The sequence below is a fragment of the Colias croceus genome, chromosome 23 (genome assembly GCF_905220415.1).
Source record: "Colias croceus chromosome 23, ilColCroc2.1".
Lineage (NCBI taxonomy): Eukaryota > Metazoa > Arthropoda > Insecta > Lepidoptera > Pieridae > Colias > Colias croceus.
Window position 1 is genome coordinate 7,727,388 of NC_059559.1, and position 19,533 is coordinate 7,746,920.

The 19,533-nt window shown below is 40.1% G+C and overlaps 1 protein-coding gene across 1 annotated transcript in view; it reads left to right on the forward strand.

Moving 5' to 3' along the window:
* Positions 1-18,049, forward strand: part of LOC123702232 (protein slit) — a 195,397-nt gene extending 177,348 nt beyond the window's left edge. The window contains exons 29-38 of the mRNA XM_045649928.1: positions 70-171; positions 910-1,042; positions 1,562-1,671; positions 10,112-10,225; positions 12,733-12,878; positions 14,445-14,574; positions 15,875-15,949; positions 16,526-16,590; positions 17,214-17,441; positions 17,657-18,049. Coding sequence (XP_045505884.1) covers positions 70-171; positions 910-1,042; positions 1,562-1,671; positions 10,112-10,225; positions 12,733-12,878; positions 14,445-14,574; positions 15,875-15,949; positions 16,526-16,590; positions 17,214-17,441; positions 17,657-17,761 — 1,208 coding nt within the window. The 3' untranslated portion in view covers positions 17,762-18,049. The remainder of the gene's footprint in view (positions 1-69; positions 172-909; positions 1,043-1,561; positions 1,672-10,111; positions 10,226-12,732; positions 12,879-14,444; positions 14,575-15,874; positions 15,950-16,525; positions 16,591-17,213; positions 17,442-17,656) is intronic.
* The last annotated feature ends 1,484 nt before the right edge of the window (positions 18,050-19,533 follow it).

Sequence of the window (19,533 nt, forward strand, 5' to 3'; positions counted from 1 at the left end):
GATTGAAATTATTTCTATTATTTATAAATTTATATTTATTAATTTATTTATAACATGGTGTGTATGCAGGTCGTCTGTGCGAGTACCTCACGTCGCTCAGCTTCAACCACAACGACTCGTTGGTCGAGCTCGAGCCGCTCCGCACCAGCCCGCAGGCCAACGTCACACTGGGTGAGCTTATTGCATCTTACTAATTACTAACAAATTATTATTTAAAAAATAATATATATAATATTTAAGTAACTACTGATTATTATTTAAAAAAAGATTCACTCAAACATTTATTTATTCAATTAGACTTTTTCTAAACGCACTTTTGAATCGTCATCACAGTTTTACCATTTACCACCGATTCGGAAAGCAGTATTTATGGTGAAGTACCGGCAAGAAACTCCATAGTTGCACTTTTAAAATCATGTCATTATTACATTTTAATTTTACAAAATAAAAAGAGGAAAAACTTGAGTTGAAGATTGAGGCTTGAAATAAAAGCGCATTCTATTCATTATTCTATTCAATATTCATCTATTCTCTAAAACTTTATATTTATAATGCAATGACCTATTATACTAGTAGACGCGGCATACGCCAACATCATTGCACTAAATAACAGCGTAATTAATACATACCTACTTACTAACGCATTATCACCAATACAGTTGTTCTCTCTTTCACTCTCACGCACGAGACATAATACATGTCTCACTCATGTACTTCGTAATAACAACTGCCGATTAAAATATAAAAAGAACGTCCAGCCACGACGCCGAATGGTGCGTGACTAAGTGAAACTCGGGCACTTAGCTGAGTTTTTTCTTGCCAAAATAGAGAGCGGGTAACGTATCTAGCTTTTTTTATATATCATAGTTATAATGCAATTGAATGCTATAAAAGTAAGATACATTGCAGTGTTCAGCACAAAGCAGCAGCACGGTGTGTTGATGTACTTCGGCGCTAGCGAGCACCTCGCGGTGGAACTGTTCAACGGACGCATTCGGATCAGCTACGATGTCGGCAACCATCCCACTTCTACTATGTACAGGTACAATGACATTTATGTAAAAAGAAAGATTTGAAAAAATGTGTCAGAAGTGAAACTTCTTTGTCTTTGTTTGTTTGTTTAAACGCGCTAATCTCAGGAGCTACTGGACCGATTTGAAATATTCTTTCCGTGTCAGATAGCCTGGAGTTCATCGAGGAAGGTTATAGGCTATACATATATCATCACGCTAAGACCAACAAGTACGGAGCCAAGCGGGTGAAACCGCGGAGCGCAGCTAGTGTAAACATAAACCATTAACCAAAAACAAAAAAAAAACATAAGAAAGAAACAAAACAAAAAGAGTGTGTGTGCTGAGCACACGTGTCAGAAGTGAAATAGAGAAGAATAGAGAGGAATTTCGAAGTCGCGTCATGGCAATACCGTTACGTCACGGAGAAAGGCGACGATTTTTGTATCATATGTGCTCTATTTTCCTGACACAATATGTGCTCCGGTCACACGCTCTTTTTTCGTTTTCCTTCCTTTTTTAACATTTTAAAATATATAAATAACTCGTAGTTTCGAGATGGTGTCTGATGGCGCGTATCACAAGGCGGAATTGCTCGCTGTCAACAAGAACTTTACGCTCAGAGTCGACGACGGACCCGCACGATCCATCATCAATGAAGGTATACTAATAATAATAATATTTTTAAGCTATTGCATAGCTTCTATCGCGGGCCTTGAGAGCGGGGACCGAATCGAGAAATGCCGTAACGAAAAAACCTAACGCTCCCCACTCCGACGGGCGGAGGTGTGGCTTGAAGGCATAGCATGCAATAGCGCAACCGCCCCACTCCCCGAGCGACACACGTCTTTTTTTATTTGATTAAAATTCCCGAAAAGGCCTCTGCGTGTTGGATCCGTGCCCCATGTAAGCCTTCCAAAGGTCCGGGTACCGTCCTTCTGGTGGTACCCGAGTATTATGGAAATGAAAAACATTATATTGATTAAACTAAAGAATGTGTTTGTTTATTTAAATCACCAAATTGATCTCTTTTTTTTTTGTATTGTATTATTGTATTGATCTACTGCACCGATTTTAAAAATTCAATTGTAAACATAAAAAAATCGAGATTAATCAACGGTTGGTGCGGTCATAAATTGGATGGGTCAAATATTTTTTTGTACTTGCTGTTTGGTTTATTTGTATGGAACACGTTAGTGTCGTGTGTACGACTCGCACCTGACATAGCTGATCTAGCTTCACCTGTATGTTTGTAAGTAATCGACGTCTAAATTCGTTCCACCTCAAACGTACAGATTTCGAGCATTGTAAACTTATTAAAGACTAGCTTTCCACGCAGCTTCGTCCGCGCAGTCAAAGAAAAACCCGCATAGTTCCCGTTCCCGTAGGATTTCCGGGATAAAACCTATCCTATTTTCCGGGGTAAAAAGTATGTTCTTTCTCGGGTATTAAAATATCTCTATACCAAATTTCATGCAAATTGGTTCAGTACTTCAGGCGTGATTGAGTAACAGAAAGACAGAGTTACTTTCGCATTTATAATATTAGTATGGATTAGTGAAAATACAATTATTCCATCAGTATTATATTAATGTATGATATGGTTAAATATTTAGTTTTATAGCAATTAAATGCTTATTAATGGGAAATTTTTTAATAATTGAAAAACATCGATCGTGATGTCCATCCAGACACTGTAAATACACTTCATACACGACACTTCACACACGACACTTCATACACGACATTTCATACACGACACTTCACACACGACACTCAAACACGACACTTCACACACGACTCTTCATACACGACACTTCACACACAACACTTCACACACGACACTTCACACACGACACTCAAACACGACACTTCACACACGACACCTCACACACGACACTTCAAACACGACACTTCACACACGACACTTCAAAGACGACACTTCAAAGACGACACTTCACACACGACACTTGATACACGACACTTCACACACGACACATCACACACGACACTCAAACACGACACATCACACACGACACTCAAATACGTCACTTCACACACGACACTTCACACACGACACATCACACACGACACTCAAACACGACACTTCCAAGACGACACTTCAAAGACGACACTTCACACACGACACTTCACACACGACTCTTCACACACGACACTTCACACACGACACTTCACACACGACAATTCAAACATGACATTTCACACACGACACTTCACACACGACACTCAAACACGACACTTCACACACGACACTTCACACACGACACTCAAACACGACACTTCACACACGACACTTCAAACATGACATTTCACACACGACACTTCAGACACGACACTCAAACACGACACTTCAAACACGACACTTCACACACGACACTTCACACACGACACTCAAACACGACACTTCACACACGACACTTCAAACACGACACTTGACACACGACACTCAAACACGACACTTCACACTCGACACTTCACACACGACACTTCACACACGACACTTCACACACGACACTTCACACACGACACTCAAACACGACACTCAAACACGACACTCAAACACGACACTTCACACACGACACTTCAGACACGACACTCAAACACGACACTTCACACACGACACTCAAACACGACACTTCACATACGACACTCAAACACGACACTTCACACACGACACTCAAACACGACACTTCACACACGACACTCAAACACGACACTTCACACAACATGACACTTCACACACGACATTTCACACACGACACTCAGACACGACACTTCACACACGACACTTCACACACGACACTTCACACACGACACTCAAACACGACACTTCACACACGACACTCAAACACGACACTTCACACACGACACTTCACACACGACACTCAAACACGACACTTCACACACAACAATTCAAACATGACATTTCACACACGACACTTCACACACGACACTCAAACACGACACTTCACACACGACACTTCACACACGACACTCAAACACGACACTTCACACACGACACTTCAAACATGACATTTCACACACGACACTTCAGACACGACACTCAAACACGACACTTCACACACGACACTTCACACACGACACTTCACACACGACACTCAAACACGACACTTCACACACGACACTCAAACACGACACTTCACACACGACAATTCACACACGACACTCAAACACGACACTTCACACACGACACTCAAACACGACACTTCACACACGACACTTCACACACGACACTCAAACACGACACTTCACACACGACAATTCAAACATGACATTTCACACACGACACTTCACACACGACACTACACACACGACACTTCAAACACGACACTTCACACACGACACTTCACACACGACACTTCACACACGACACTCAAACACGACACTTCCAAGGCGACACTTCAAAGACGACACTTCAAACACGACACTTGACACACGACACTCAAACACGACACTTCACACTCGACACTTCACACTCGACACTTCACACTCGACACTTCAAACACGACACTTCACACACGACACTTCACACACGACACTTCACACACGACACTTGACACACGACACTCAAACACGACACTTCACACTCGACACTTCACACTCGACACTTCAAACACGACACTTCACACACGACACTTCACACACGACACTCAAACACGACACTCAAACACGACACTCAAACACGACACTTCACACACGACACTTCAGACACGACACTCAAACACGACACTTCACACACGACACTCAAAAACGACACTTCACATACGACACTCAAACACGACACTTCACACACGACACTCAAACACGACACTTCACACACGACACTTCACACACGACACTTCACACACGACAATTCAAACATGACATTTCACACACGACACTTCACACACGACACTCAAACACGACACTTCACACACGACACTTCATACACGACACTCAAACACGACACTTCACACACGACACTTCAAGCATGACATTTCACACACGACACTTCAGACACGACTCTCAAACACGACACTTCACACACGACACTTCAGACACGACACTCAAACACGACACTTCACACACGACACTTCAGACACGACACTCAAACACGACACTCAAACACGACACTTCACACACGACACTTCACACACGACACTCAAACACGACACTTCACACACGACACTTCACACACGACACTTCACACACGACACTTGATACACGACACTTCACACACGACACTTCACACACGACACTCAAACACGACACTTCACATACGACACTCAAACACGACACTTCACACACGACACTCAAACGTGACACTTCACACACGACACTTCACACACGACATTAAACACGACACTCAAACACGACACTTCACACACGACACTCAAACACGAAACTTCACACACGACACTTCAAACATGACATTTCAAACACGACACTTCACACACGACACTTCACACACGACACTACACACACGACACTTCACACACGACACTTCACACACGACACTTGATACACGACACTTCACACACGACACTCAAACACGACACTTCACACACGACACTCAAACACGACACTTCACACACGACACTTCACACACGACACTTCAAACATGACATTTCAAACACGACACTTCATACACTTCACACACGACACTTCACACACGACACTTCACACACGACACTTCACACACGACACTTCAAACACGACACTTCACACACGACACTTCACACACGACACTCAAACACGACACTTCACACTCGACACTTCACACACGACACTTCACACACGACACTTCACACACGACACTTCACACACGACACTCAAACACGACACTCAAACACGACACTCAAACACGACACTTCACACACGACACTTCAGACACGACACTCAAACACGACACTTCACACACGACACTCAAACACAACACTTCACATACGACACTCAAACACGACACTTAAACACGACACTCAAACACGACAGTTCACACACGACACTCCATCCAGACACTATAAATACGACACCCAAACACGACACTTCACACACGACATTTCAGACACGACACTCAAACACGACACTTCACACACGACACTCAAACACGACACTTCACACACGACACTCAAACACGACACTTCAGACACGACACTCAAACACGACACTTCACACACGACACTCAAACACGACACTCAAACACGACAGTTCACACACGACACTCCATCCAGACACTATAAATACGACACCCAAACACGACACTTCACACACGACATTTCAGACACGACACTCAAACACGACACTTCACACACGACACTCAAACACGACACTTCACACACGACACTCAAACACGACACTTCACACACGACACTTCACACACGATACTCAAACACGACACTTCACACACGACACTCAAACACGACACTTCACACACGACACTCAAACACGACACTTCACACAACATGACACTTCACACACGACATTTCACACACGACACTCAGACACGACACTTCACACACGACACTTCACACACGACACTTCACACACGACACTCAAACACGACACTTCACACACGACACTCAAACACGACACTTCACACACGACACTTCACACACGACACTCAAACACGACACTTCACACACAACAATTCAAACATGACATTTCACACACGACACTTCACACACGACACTCAAACACGACACTTCACACACGACACTTCACACACGACACTCAAACACGACACTTCAAACATGACATTTCACACACGACACTCAAACACGACACTTCACACACGACACTCAAACACGACACTTCACACACGACACTTCACACACGACACTCAAACACGACACTTCACACACGACACTCAAACACGACACTTCACACACGACACTCAAACACGACACTTCACACACGACAATTCAAACATGACATTTCACACACGACACTCAAACACGACACTTCACACACGACACTTCACACACGACACTCAAACACGACACTTCACACACGACACTTCACAAACGACACTCAAACACGACACTTCACACACGACACTCAAACACGAAACTTCACACACGACACTTCACACAACACGACACTTCACACACGACATTTCACACACGACACTCAAACACACGACACTCAAACACGACACTTCACACACGACACTTCACACACGACATTTCACACACGACACTCAAACACGACACTTCACACACGACACTTCACACACGACACTTCACACAACACGACACTTCACACACGACATTTCACACACGACACTCAAACACGACACTTCACACACGACACTTCACACACGACACTCAAACACGACACTTCACACACGACACTTCACACACGACACTCAAACACGACACTTCACACACGACACTTCACACACGACACTTCACACACGACACTTCACACACGACACTTGAAACACGACATTTCACACACGACACATCACACACGACACTCAAACACGACACTTCACACACGACACTCAAACACGACACTTCACACACGACACATCACACACGACACTCAAACACGACACTCAAACACGACACTTCACACACGACACTCAAACACGACACTTCACACACGACACTTCACACACGACACTCAAACACGACACTTCACACACGACACTTCACACACGACACTTCACACACGACACTTCACACACGACACTTCACACACGACACTTGAAACACGACATTTCACACACGACACATCACACACGACACTCAAACACGACACTTCACACACGACACTCAAACACGACACTTCACACACGACACATCACACACGACACTCAAACACGACACTTCCAAGACGACACTTCAAAGACGACACTTCACACACGACACTTCACACACGACACTTCACACACGACACTTCACACACGACACTTCACACACGACATTTCACACACGACACTCAAACACACGACACTCAAACACGACACTTCACACACGACACTTCACACACGACATTTCACACACGACACTCAAACACGACACTTCACACACGACACTTCACACACGACACTTCACACAACACGACACTTCACACACGACATTTCACACACGACACTCAAACACGACACTTCACACACGACACTTCACACACGACACTCAAACACGACACTTCACACACGACACTTCACACACGACACTCAAACACGACACTTCACACACGACACTTCACACACGACACTTCACACACGACACTTCACACACGACACTTGAAACACGACATTTCACACACGACACATCACACACGACACTCAAACACGACACTTCACACACGACACTCAAACACGACACTTCACACACGACACATCACACACGACACTCAAACACGACACTCAAACACGACACTTCACACACGACACTCAAACACGACACTTCACACACGACACTTCACACACGACACTCAAACACGACACTTCACACACGACACTTCACACACGACACTTCACACACGACACTTCACACACGACACTTCACACACGACACTTGAAACACGACATTTCACACACGACACATCACACACGACACTCAAACACGACACTTCACACACGACACTCAAACACGACACTTCACACACGACACATCACACACGACACTCAAACACGACACTTCCAAGACGACACTTCAAAGACGACACTTCACACACGACACTTCACACACGACACTTCACACACGACACTTCACACACGACACTTCACACACGACACTTCACACACGACACTTCACACACGACACTCAAACACGACACTCAAACACGACACTTCACACACGACACTTCACACACGACACTTCACACACGAAACTTCACACACGACACTTCACACACGACACTCAAACACGACACTCAAACACGACACTTCACACACGACACTCAAACACGACACTTCACACACGACACTTCACACACGACACTCAAACACGACACTTCACACACGACACTTCACACACGACACTTCACACACGACACTTCACACACGACACTTGAAACACGACATTTCACACACGACACATCACACACGACACTCAAACACGACACTTCACACACGACACTCAAACACGACACTTCACACACGACACATCACACACGACACTCAAACACGACACTTCACACACGACACTTCACACACGACACTTCACACACGACACTTCACACACGACACTTCACACACGACACTTGTTACACCACACTTCACACACGACACTTCACACACGACACTTCACACACGACACTTCACACACGACACTCAAACACACACGACACTTCACACACGACACTCAAACACGACACTTCACACACGACACTTAACACACGACACTTCATACACGACACTTCACACTCGATACTTCACACACGACACTCAAACACGACACTTCACACACGACACTTCACACACGACACTCAAACACGACACTCAAACACGACACCTAGATATTGGCTCGGCAAAGCAAAGACGCGGGTTCGAATCCCGCTCGGTGATAAAATGTTTTCTATTTTTCATTTTTTTCTATAAAGCATTTGAATTCTATAAAACTAAGGGCCCAATTTTCAATCCGTAGGTGAAATTTATTCGTCGAATAATTCAAATTAAAATACATTTAAACAATTACGAAAATTACACATAAAAATACAATTAAATTAAATTAATATTCATATATTAATAACATATCGAACAACCATTTCAAACATGTATCCTGCTCGAATTTCCACATTTTACGAATGAGATTTTAATATGATCGTGTAATACTTTATTGGACTGATAAAAAGTGAGGTCCCATGTCCCCAAGTGGGGTAAGGACCAGATGCATTATACATCTGTTTCATTGATCGATTTTCTTTAGAAACAAGTAGGAGATCAGGCTTCTGTGTCCTGCCAGACCGAGACATTTTTTTTTTTCGTCCCCACCGGGAATCGAACCCAGGACTAGTGGTTCTACGCTCACGCGTCAACTACTGTACTATGCAGAGGTCATTGGACGGATAAGTTTTATCCAAAGATTGAAAAATTGCTCATAAATATTATATAATATTATTGTGTGCAGGCAGCAAGGAGTACCTGCGCCTGGAGCGGCCGCTGTACGTGGGCGGAGTCCCCCGTGACGTGGCGCGAGACGCGTTCGCCAAGTGGCACCTCAGGAATATTACCAGCTTTAAGGGTATTTATCTGTTTTACTTTTTATTCTATCCGTAGCGACTACATACGAAACTCAAACATTTATTTATTCAATTAGACTTCTTTTAAAAGGACTTTCGAATCGTCATTACATATTTTTAACATTTAGCACCTTCACGTATCAACTACAACTGTTCACTATCGTATACTTGCTACGAGCGCGAAGGGACTTGTAGTTTTGCATACTGACTGATTATGTAAAAATACTGAAACAATTTTACGTCAAAAATTGTTTGCTAAATTTTTCCTTAAAATCCATATCTTCAGTCTTCTTCTCTAGCTTCACGTGTCCTGCATGTACCGCTTCGCTAATGTGAGCATTTTGTCTATGAAAAGATAATAAATACCCTGTACAGTGTACACACAGGGTGTTTAAATAAACTATTACAGCTTAAACGCAGTAGCTACACCGCGGTGTAGTTATGTGCGGCGAGGGAGGGGGGGGGGGGGCGGGGAGCGGGTAAGAAAGAGCACGAATTAGAAATTAGAAAGAAACGGAACGGTCGGTACTCTCCCCCGCCTCGCCGCGCACATACACAAACAGCCCTATAGCCACTGCACACAAGCTATAGCACGAATAATTATTGGAAATTGCATTTACAGGGTGTCTAAATTAACTGCCCGCGGCTTCGCCCGCGTTTTCAAAGAAAAACCCGCATAGTTCCCGTGCCCGTGGGATTTCCTACCTATGAAACCTATCCTATGTGTTAATCCAAGTTACCCTCTATATGTGTGCTAAATTTCATTCAAATCCATTCAGTAGTTTTTACGTGAAAGAGTAACAAACATCCATACATCCATACATACAAACTTTCGCCTTTATAATTATATTATACAGTGTTTATAAGAACTACTAACAATTAACAATGAACTTTGAAAAGGCTATATACAAAAGATTATCAACGTTCTTTCTAAAAAATAATGTTATAAGTTCACAACAAAGTGGTTTCCAAAAAAACAAATCCACAAAGATGTCTATATTTTCCGTGTTAAAAAGTATAACTGAGAGCATTGATAAAAAGACGTCTGTAATATCAATATTTTTTGATTTGACAAAGGCATTCGATGTGGTTAACCATGACATATTATTGAATAAGTGCGAACAATATGGAATCAGAGGCATTGCCTATGACTTAATCAAGAGTTACTTATCCGGAAGAAAACAGTGTGTAGAAATCTCAAATTTAAATCAAAAACATGAAATGACGCAGTATAAATCAGCTTATGAGTATAATATGTGTGGTGTACCACAAGGAAGCAGGTTAGGACCTTTACTATTTCTAATTTATATTAATGATTTACCAAACGTGACGAATTATAATTGTGCATTATTTGCTGATGACATATGTCTGACAATTCCTGACAATCAAAAAGATTCTGACTTTAACATGACATTGAACAATACATTAAATTCTATTATGACATGGCTTGAGAGTAATGATTTGACACCCAATATGACGAAAACAAAATTTATACAATTTTCTAATTATCAGACAAATAAAATTAGCATAAATCTAGAATACAATGACAAACAAATAAAGCAAGTAGATAGTACAAAGTTTCTCGGGGTACTAATTGACGAGCATTTAAACTGGAAGTTACACTGTGAAATAATCTGTACTAAAATTAACCAGTTCGTATTTGCCCTAAGAAAACTAAGAAAAACGATTTCGTATGAAGCTGCCCTGACAGCATATCATGCTTACGTTGCGTCCGTGCTAAGATATGGTATACTGTTTTGGGGAAACTCAACGAATGTAAAGGGTGTCTTTATTGGACAAAAGAAATGTGTTAGGGCTCTCTGTAATGCGTCCCCAATGGACTCTTGCCGACCACTCTTCAAAAAATGCAAACTATTAACATTAACTGGTTTGTACATCCTAAAATCTTGTATTTTTGCTAAGAAGCATAAGGATTTGTTTAGATCTGCAAAAGAAGGATATCAACTTGGCAATAGAGACCCTATAAGGCTGCTGATGCCTAAATGCCGTACGGCCTTATACCAAAAAAATGCATCTGTTATGTGTATACATATATTCAACGAAATTCCCAAATCTTTGAGGGACTTGCCATTTAATATTTTTAAAAAGCGTTTAAAAGCCTGGCTAATTGAAAAATGTTATTATGACTTAATATTGTAATTATTTGTCTAAATTTAATTGATTTGTAGTAAAAAAATAATAATAATAATAATCAACTTGTAATAATTAATAAAATTGTGATATTGCTATACTAGGTATAATTTAAAATGATCTAATGAACTAATGTAAATAATATATTGTTTAAATAATAATTTACGTTAATTAGTTTAATTATAAAATTAAATAAGCATAATATAAATATTTGTATGCCAATTTCTTGGCGAATTGTGCGGACATGAAATTTATTGTAAGGACTTTGTAACCACAATTCAAACAAATAAATTTTCATTTCATTTCATTTCATTAAATTTTTTATTGTTTTTTCAACTAAATGAAAATGCATATACAGGTTGTCTAAAAGAAGCGTGGATAAACCACAAGCGCGTGGACTTCGTGAACGCGGCGCGTTTAGTGCGCACTGGGGCGGGGTGTGCGGGCGACGGGCCGGCAACGCCGCACCACGACGCGCCGCAGGAGGACGGCGCGCACCGACCCGTGAGTCACACGCTACAATGAATGAATGAATGAATGAAAAATACTTTATTGTACACTTTATAGAATACATTTTATAAACTTAAAAATATAATACAACAATGTACAGTAGGCGGCCTTATCGCTGGCAGCGATCTCTACCAGGCAACCCAGAAAAGACGAGGAAAATAAATGAGTCCATAATATGGTGGTGCAAAATAAATAAAAGTGCCAGAATACATGTAATGTTATACCTTTTTTTTAGTAATAAGTGTTGTCTGAATTTTATAGTATTCTACTGTATCATCTTTTTTGGAAATAAATGTGTTTCTATTCTATTCTATTCTAGAATAATAAGTTAGCTTTAGCGTTTGCTTCTTTGTTAACTTTGTAGAAAGCTATCAAGAATGCAAACAATTTGCGGCAGTGGTTTATATACCAGCAGTCGAGCCGACGATACAGCGCATGTTTACATTGGGGCTGTCCTTTACACGGCGCACATGGATCTGCATCTCTTTCGCATTGTAGCGTAAAAACAGTCTATACGAGCTTCTGCAAACATCCCTGATGCGCTGCAATATCGCAAAATTATAATTGTGATTGTGTTCAATGAATAAACGTTTAATCTATTTAATCTATCTATCTAAATATTATCAACTATTGAAAGCTTAGTATGGAATTGTGCCGTGTGTGAAAAATTGTCAAATATTTATTGAAGTGAAACTTCTTTATCGGGGTTGGAAAAAAATTGAGTGTAACATTTTTCCGTTACGCGCCATCTTTTTTTTATCCCTACCACGCGTGATTCGACGTATTTCTGTAAAGTTGCATATAGTAAATTATTTTTTGAAAAATATGGTCATAAAGAAGTTTCACTTCTTTCGTGTGTACTCTAGTACACGCACATATGTATTTTTATTGAACTGAAACTTCTTTATCGGGGTTGGACAAAAATTTAGTGTAACATTTTTGCGTTACGCTGTAGGCGTGACATTTTTGAGTTACTTCGTAGGCGTGACATTTTTGCGTTACGCGCTAACTTTTTCTTATCCCTAAGTTTCACTTCCCACGTGTGTACACTTATACACGCACACGTTTTTTGACGTGACAACGTCTTAAATTAGGTTGCGGCTGGGAGTCACTTATGAAAAAGTGTAACGCTCGGTAACGTTACGATGAGTCACCGAAAGAGGCACGCGGGCATGGTTAGCCCGCCTAAGAGCGAGAGAGACAGACATAAAAAGTCGTCGTCACGTAAAACTTTCGCCCGTATACCGACTTTACAGGCAACCAATTTTTAACCGACTTCAAAAAAAGGAGGAGGTTATCAATTCGGCCGGTATATTTTTTTTTTTTTATGTATGTACACCGATTACTCCGAGGTTTCTGAACCGATTTACGTGATTCTTTTTTTGTTCGATGCGGGATGGTGTCGAATCGGTCCCATAAAAATTTTATTCGGATAGGCCCAGTAGTTTTTATTTTATGAGCATTTTTGTCTGTAGGTATTTGTAAATTTTGCAAGTGCAAGTTTGAAGTCGGTTGTTTTTAACGCAGTTATCACTTGTTACTTATGTGATCGTGTGGCAGGACCCGTGCGTGCCGAACCCGTGCCGGCGCGGCGGGCGGTGCGCGCGCGAGGACGGCTCCAGCTCGGACTACACGTGCCGCTGCCGGCCCGGCACCGCCGGCGCGCAGTGCGAGCTGCTCACCTCGCTCGGTACGTGTTTATTTATTTATTTATTGTTTCAAAAATTAATCAAACCAACCTTCTTGGTTAGTTTCCCCACCAAAATACCTTATTAATTTCTGAAAACACGTAAACACAAACATTTGAGGAATTTTTATGTATCTGCTTTTATTGCACTTTTTAAAATCTAATAAATGGTTTTAAAATAAATACAAACAATATTAATTCACCCTTTTTACTTTTTAATGATCTTACACATAAGTACATTTTTGAACGCATGAATGTCAAACATTATTTTCCGTATTTGACAGGATTGACAACTAATGATTGTCATGTACGAAAATCAAAATTTTGGGCAAATATTTATTCGTCTAGTTTTTGTTGTTTTTATGATTTATTCTGCTATTCTGGACGGAGACAAATCCAACGAATCTAAAGCCATGAAAATTGGTTCAGCAGAACTCGAGTTATAAGTGTTCGAACATACACGACTTTCTTTTATATAGGTATACTAGCGGTCCGCCCCGGCTTCTCCCGTGGTACATGTTTACATTTTCTCTACATAAGATCAAGATAAACTACTGGACCGATTTTGATGATATTTGGCACAGACAATCTTTAGACCATGAGAAAGAACAAAGGCTACCTTTTATTGCAAAATATGTACCACGGGCGAAGCCGGGGCGGACCGCTAGTATAGATATACACACACTCGTGTACATATATTCAGTACATACGCACACAATACACACACACCGCTAGTACGCTGCTCACAGTAGCTCAGTCTATAAATGGAAAATAACGAGTCATTTGAACCTAATACGTAACAGGAAAAATACCATATTTGGAATGTCAACATTTGTGAATTCGCACAGTTCCACCTTCCAATATCAAATTTTGAAGCATTATATAAAGTAATCTTTTAACGAAAGTATAGACCCCGATGTGCCGCGACTTACGCGAATTCATCTTACGCGGCCATCGCTCAGTCCCATGTGTCGCGTAAATCAGGGATATTACGGTATACACTTAATTCACAACATTATTTAATAGTGTAATCCATAACTCATCTCTAACCTCCCCCGATATTTCACATATTATTATATACTAGCTTACCGCCCGCGGCTTCGCCCGCTTTGTCTGAAACCTAATAAATTATATTATACTAAAACCTTCCTCTTGAATCACTATCTATTAAAAAAAAACCGCATCAAAATCAGTTGCGTTGTTTTAAAGATTTAAGCATACAAAGGGACATAAGGACATAGGGACAGAGAAAGCAACTTTGTTTTATACTATGTAGTGATAACAAAATATAATTTCCTTGCAGGAGGCGCTCCCGTGATCACGCAGAATAAGTTGCCAGCTCGGAAGCAAGCCATCAGCAACGTACAAGCTTCACCCGGTAAGTAAATACTGTTTTTATCACGAATACTATACTAATATTATTAAATGTAATGGTAGACTTAAATAATAATCCTGTAGGTAATACTATTTAGCACTTTTCATCTGTTAAGCATACGATACGATGGTTTAATATTAGTTTAAGTTAATAAAATTAAGAAAAAAAACAATCACATGATTAATCAAATAAAAAGTGTCGGTAAGCCTGTGTTCTGCAGACTGCTAACATTACCAAAAAATTTATGAGTACATATTTCTAGACTGACCGGTTGGCTTGGTTGATAGTGGCCCTGCCTTCCAAGCCAGAGGACGTAGGTTCGATTCCCACCCGGGGCATATATTTGTGTGAAAAATATAGACGTTTGCTCTGTGTCTGGGTGTTAATTATCTATTTAAGTATTTATATAAAATTTAAAATTATACATGTATGTTTATCAGCCATCTGGTTTCCATAACACAAGCGAAAGCTTAGTATGGGATCAGATCGTGCCGTGTGTGAAAATTGTCCTGAGATATTTATTTATTTATTTTATTTAAATATCAATATTCTTTTGATTATTGGAATATATTTTTATAGCTGCTCCCGCCGCGGCCCCCGAGCGAGCTCCGGCAGCTTCACCACCACAGACTGCGTGTAGAAAGGTACATATAACATACTAGCTGTTCCCCGCGCTTTCACCCGCATTGCTCTGCTCCTGTTGGTCTTAGCGTGATGATGTATAGCCTATAGCCTTCCTCGATAAATGGACTATCTAACACCGAAAGAATTTTTCAAATCGGACCAGTAGTTCCCGAGATTAGCGCGTTCAAACAAACAAACTCTTCAGCTTTAAATAGACTAGATTTCCGCCCGCGGCTTCGCCCACGTTTGCAAAGGAAAACCCGCATAGTTTCCGTTCCCGTGGGATTTCCGGGATAAAAACTATCCTATGTGTTAATCCAAGTTACCCTCTATATGTGTGCTAAATTTCATTGTAATCGGTTCAGTAGTTTTTACGCGAAAGAGTAACAACCATCCAACATACATCCATACAAACTTTCGCATTTATAATATTAGTAGGATTATTTGGGCCAATGTTATTGTGGATTGAAATTGTTATGATTTTCAACTATATATTTTATGGTTTCCCAATAATAGATAGCCTTTATGCGAATCTTCTTACATTCCTTTCCTACCAGGTTGCGTAACAGAGATTGCTGTTAAATAATAAAGCCGCCTATTGATTGAAATATAATCGTTATAAAAAGACCACTGTGGTTTCCAGGAAGCGACTCGCGAGTTCATAACGGAAGGTTCGTGTCGTTCCCGACGCGCGGTGCGCGGCGCGAGATGTGTCGGACCCGTTAGATCCGGAGTATCCGGAACATCCGGGTTCGGATCCGGAGCACCCGGAACATCCGGATTCGGATCCGGAGTATCTGGGTCGGGATCCGGACCCGGAGCGTGCGGCAAGGCCCAGTGCTGCGCGCCACGGAAGACTAAGAAGAGAAAGGTAGCAATTTCTCACTAGCTGTGCTCCCGATGGTCTTAGCGTGGTGATATATAGCCTTCTACGATAAATGGACTATTTAACACTGAAAGAATTTTTCAAATCGGATCAATAGTTCTTGAGCTAAGCGCGTTCAAACAAACAAACTCTTTAGCTTTATAATATTAGTATAGATATAGATTCATTAGATTGTTTAAAATATTATTTATGTGTTTCAGATTCGGCTCGTGTGCGCGGACGGCACTCGTTACACCAAAGACATAGAGATAGTGCGCAAGTGTGCTTGCGGCAAAAAGTGTGCGCGAAATACCTTCCTCCACTAGACACACTAACTTCAACTCTATCCCATTGCAATATGGTTCAAAATCGAGTATTTGGTTTTAACTACACGAATTAGAAAGATCATTGAATTTTTCGTAAGATCGAAACAATTTTTAAACGAATAAACTTAAACAACACTGCCCTTAATAATGTTTATTTATTAATCTTGAATCATATCTAGAACACTGCCTCAAATGTTACAAATTGTGAATGCTATGATTTTAATATGTACGTAAAAGGCATAAATAGGTTAAAACTTAGACGCCATTTTGGTGAAGTAAAAATATAATGTACTAGATATCCGCCCGCGGCTTCGCCCGCGTTTGCAAAGGAAAACCCGCATAGTTCCCGTTCCCGTGGGATTTCCGGGATAAAAACTATCCTATGTGTTATTCCAAGTTACCCTCTATATGTGTGCTAAATTTCATTGTAATCGGTTCAGTAGTTTTTACGTGAAAGAGTAACAAACATCCATACATCCATACATCCTTACAAACTTTCGCCTTTATAATATATATTAGATTAGATTTGTCCTTTTCTTTCTTATGTCTATTTATCATGCTATCATTTTCTATCCTCAAACACATAAAAAATATTGATTCACTATTTTTGTAAATTACGTATTATTTTGTGTATGTTTTATTTTGCAAAACATACTGAAAGGTTAACCTATTTATGCCTTTTTTACATATTTTAAAGTTACTATAATATATTGTCATAGTATTTCTATTATACAGCTTGTTACACGGCCTAAAATATTAATTTAAACAAGAGGCATTATCGGATAACTATTAAATACGTAATATTTATTATAAGTTAAAATATTAAATATCGTCTGATATACCCTAGTAGAATTAATTTTAACCCGTACAAATTATTTTAGATTGTACATTATTTTTTAATTTATAAATACAACGGCGGAAATATTATACAGGGTGTAATCGTTAAGTGTGCACAAGCGATTATTCCGTAACTATAGCAGATATCAAAAAACTTTAAACTGATATTGAAAGTACTTAACCTAATGAGTAGAATGGCAATAATAAATTTTTAAAAATAAAACTAGAAATATCCAAAAATGTTACATTAAACGCTCCCATAAAATTTATTTTTCATGTATTTTGTATTCATAGCAGATTTTCGAAGTGACGAGTGAAGTTGTGCAATACAATGAGGAGGTCTATTTACCTATAGTTTCTAAATAAATTTCCCTTAAAATTTGCAAAGTAATTAAAGCAGAAAACCAAAAAAAGAAAGAAAATGCTAAAATCTTTGGGATATTCATATCTCATACTAATGTATGGGAGGGTTTCAAGTTAATTTTTTAGATATTTCTCGTTTTATTTTTAAAAATTTATTATGGTAATTTTACTCATTAGGTTAAGTACTTTCGATATCAGTTTAAAGTTTTTTTATATCTGCAATAGTTACGGAATAATCGCCTGTGCACACTTAACGATTACACCCTGTATACACGAATAAATTTTATATTTAGACCTCATCTTGTATATCATAGTATTATAATTAGACTATAAAATATACCCCAGTAGAAATAAGTTGTATTCAGAGATTTAAATACCTACTATTTGCTATAGACAGATTGAGGCTTCTTATTAGAGTTAACGGTATTTTTTTTTTGTTAAAACTTTTAGACTTGAAACATAAAATTTGAAGATTTTTTTTTAAAAAGAAATACGTTTTTACGAACATATTATTATGTTTCTAGATATAAAAAAAGGTTTCATTACATTGAAATATCGTATAATATTTATAA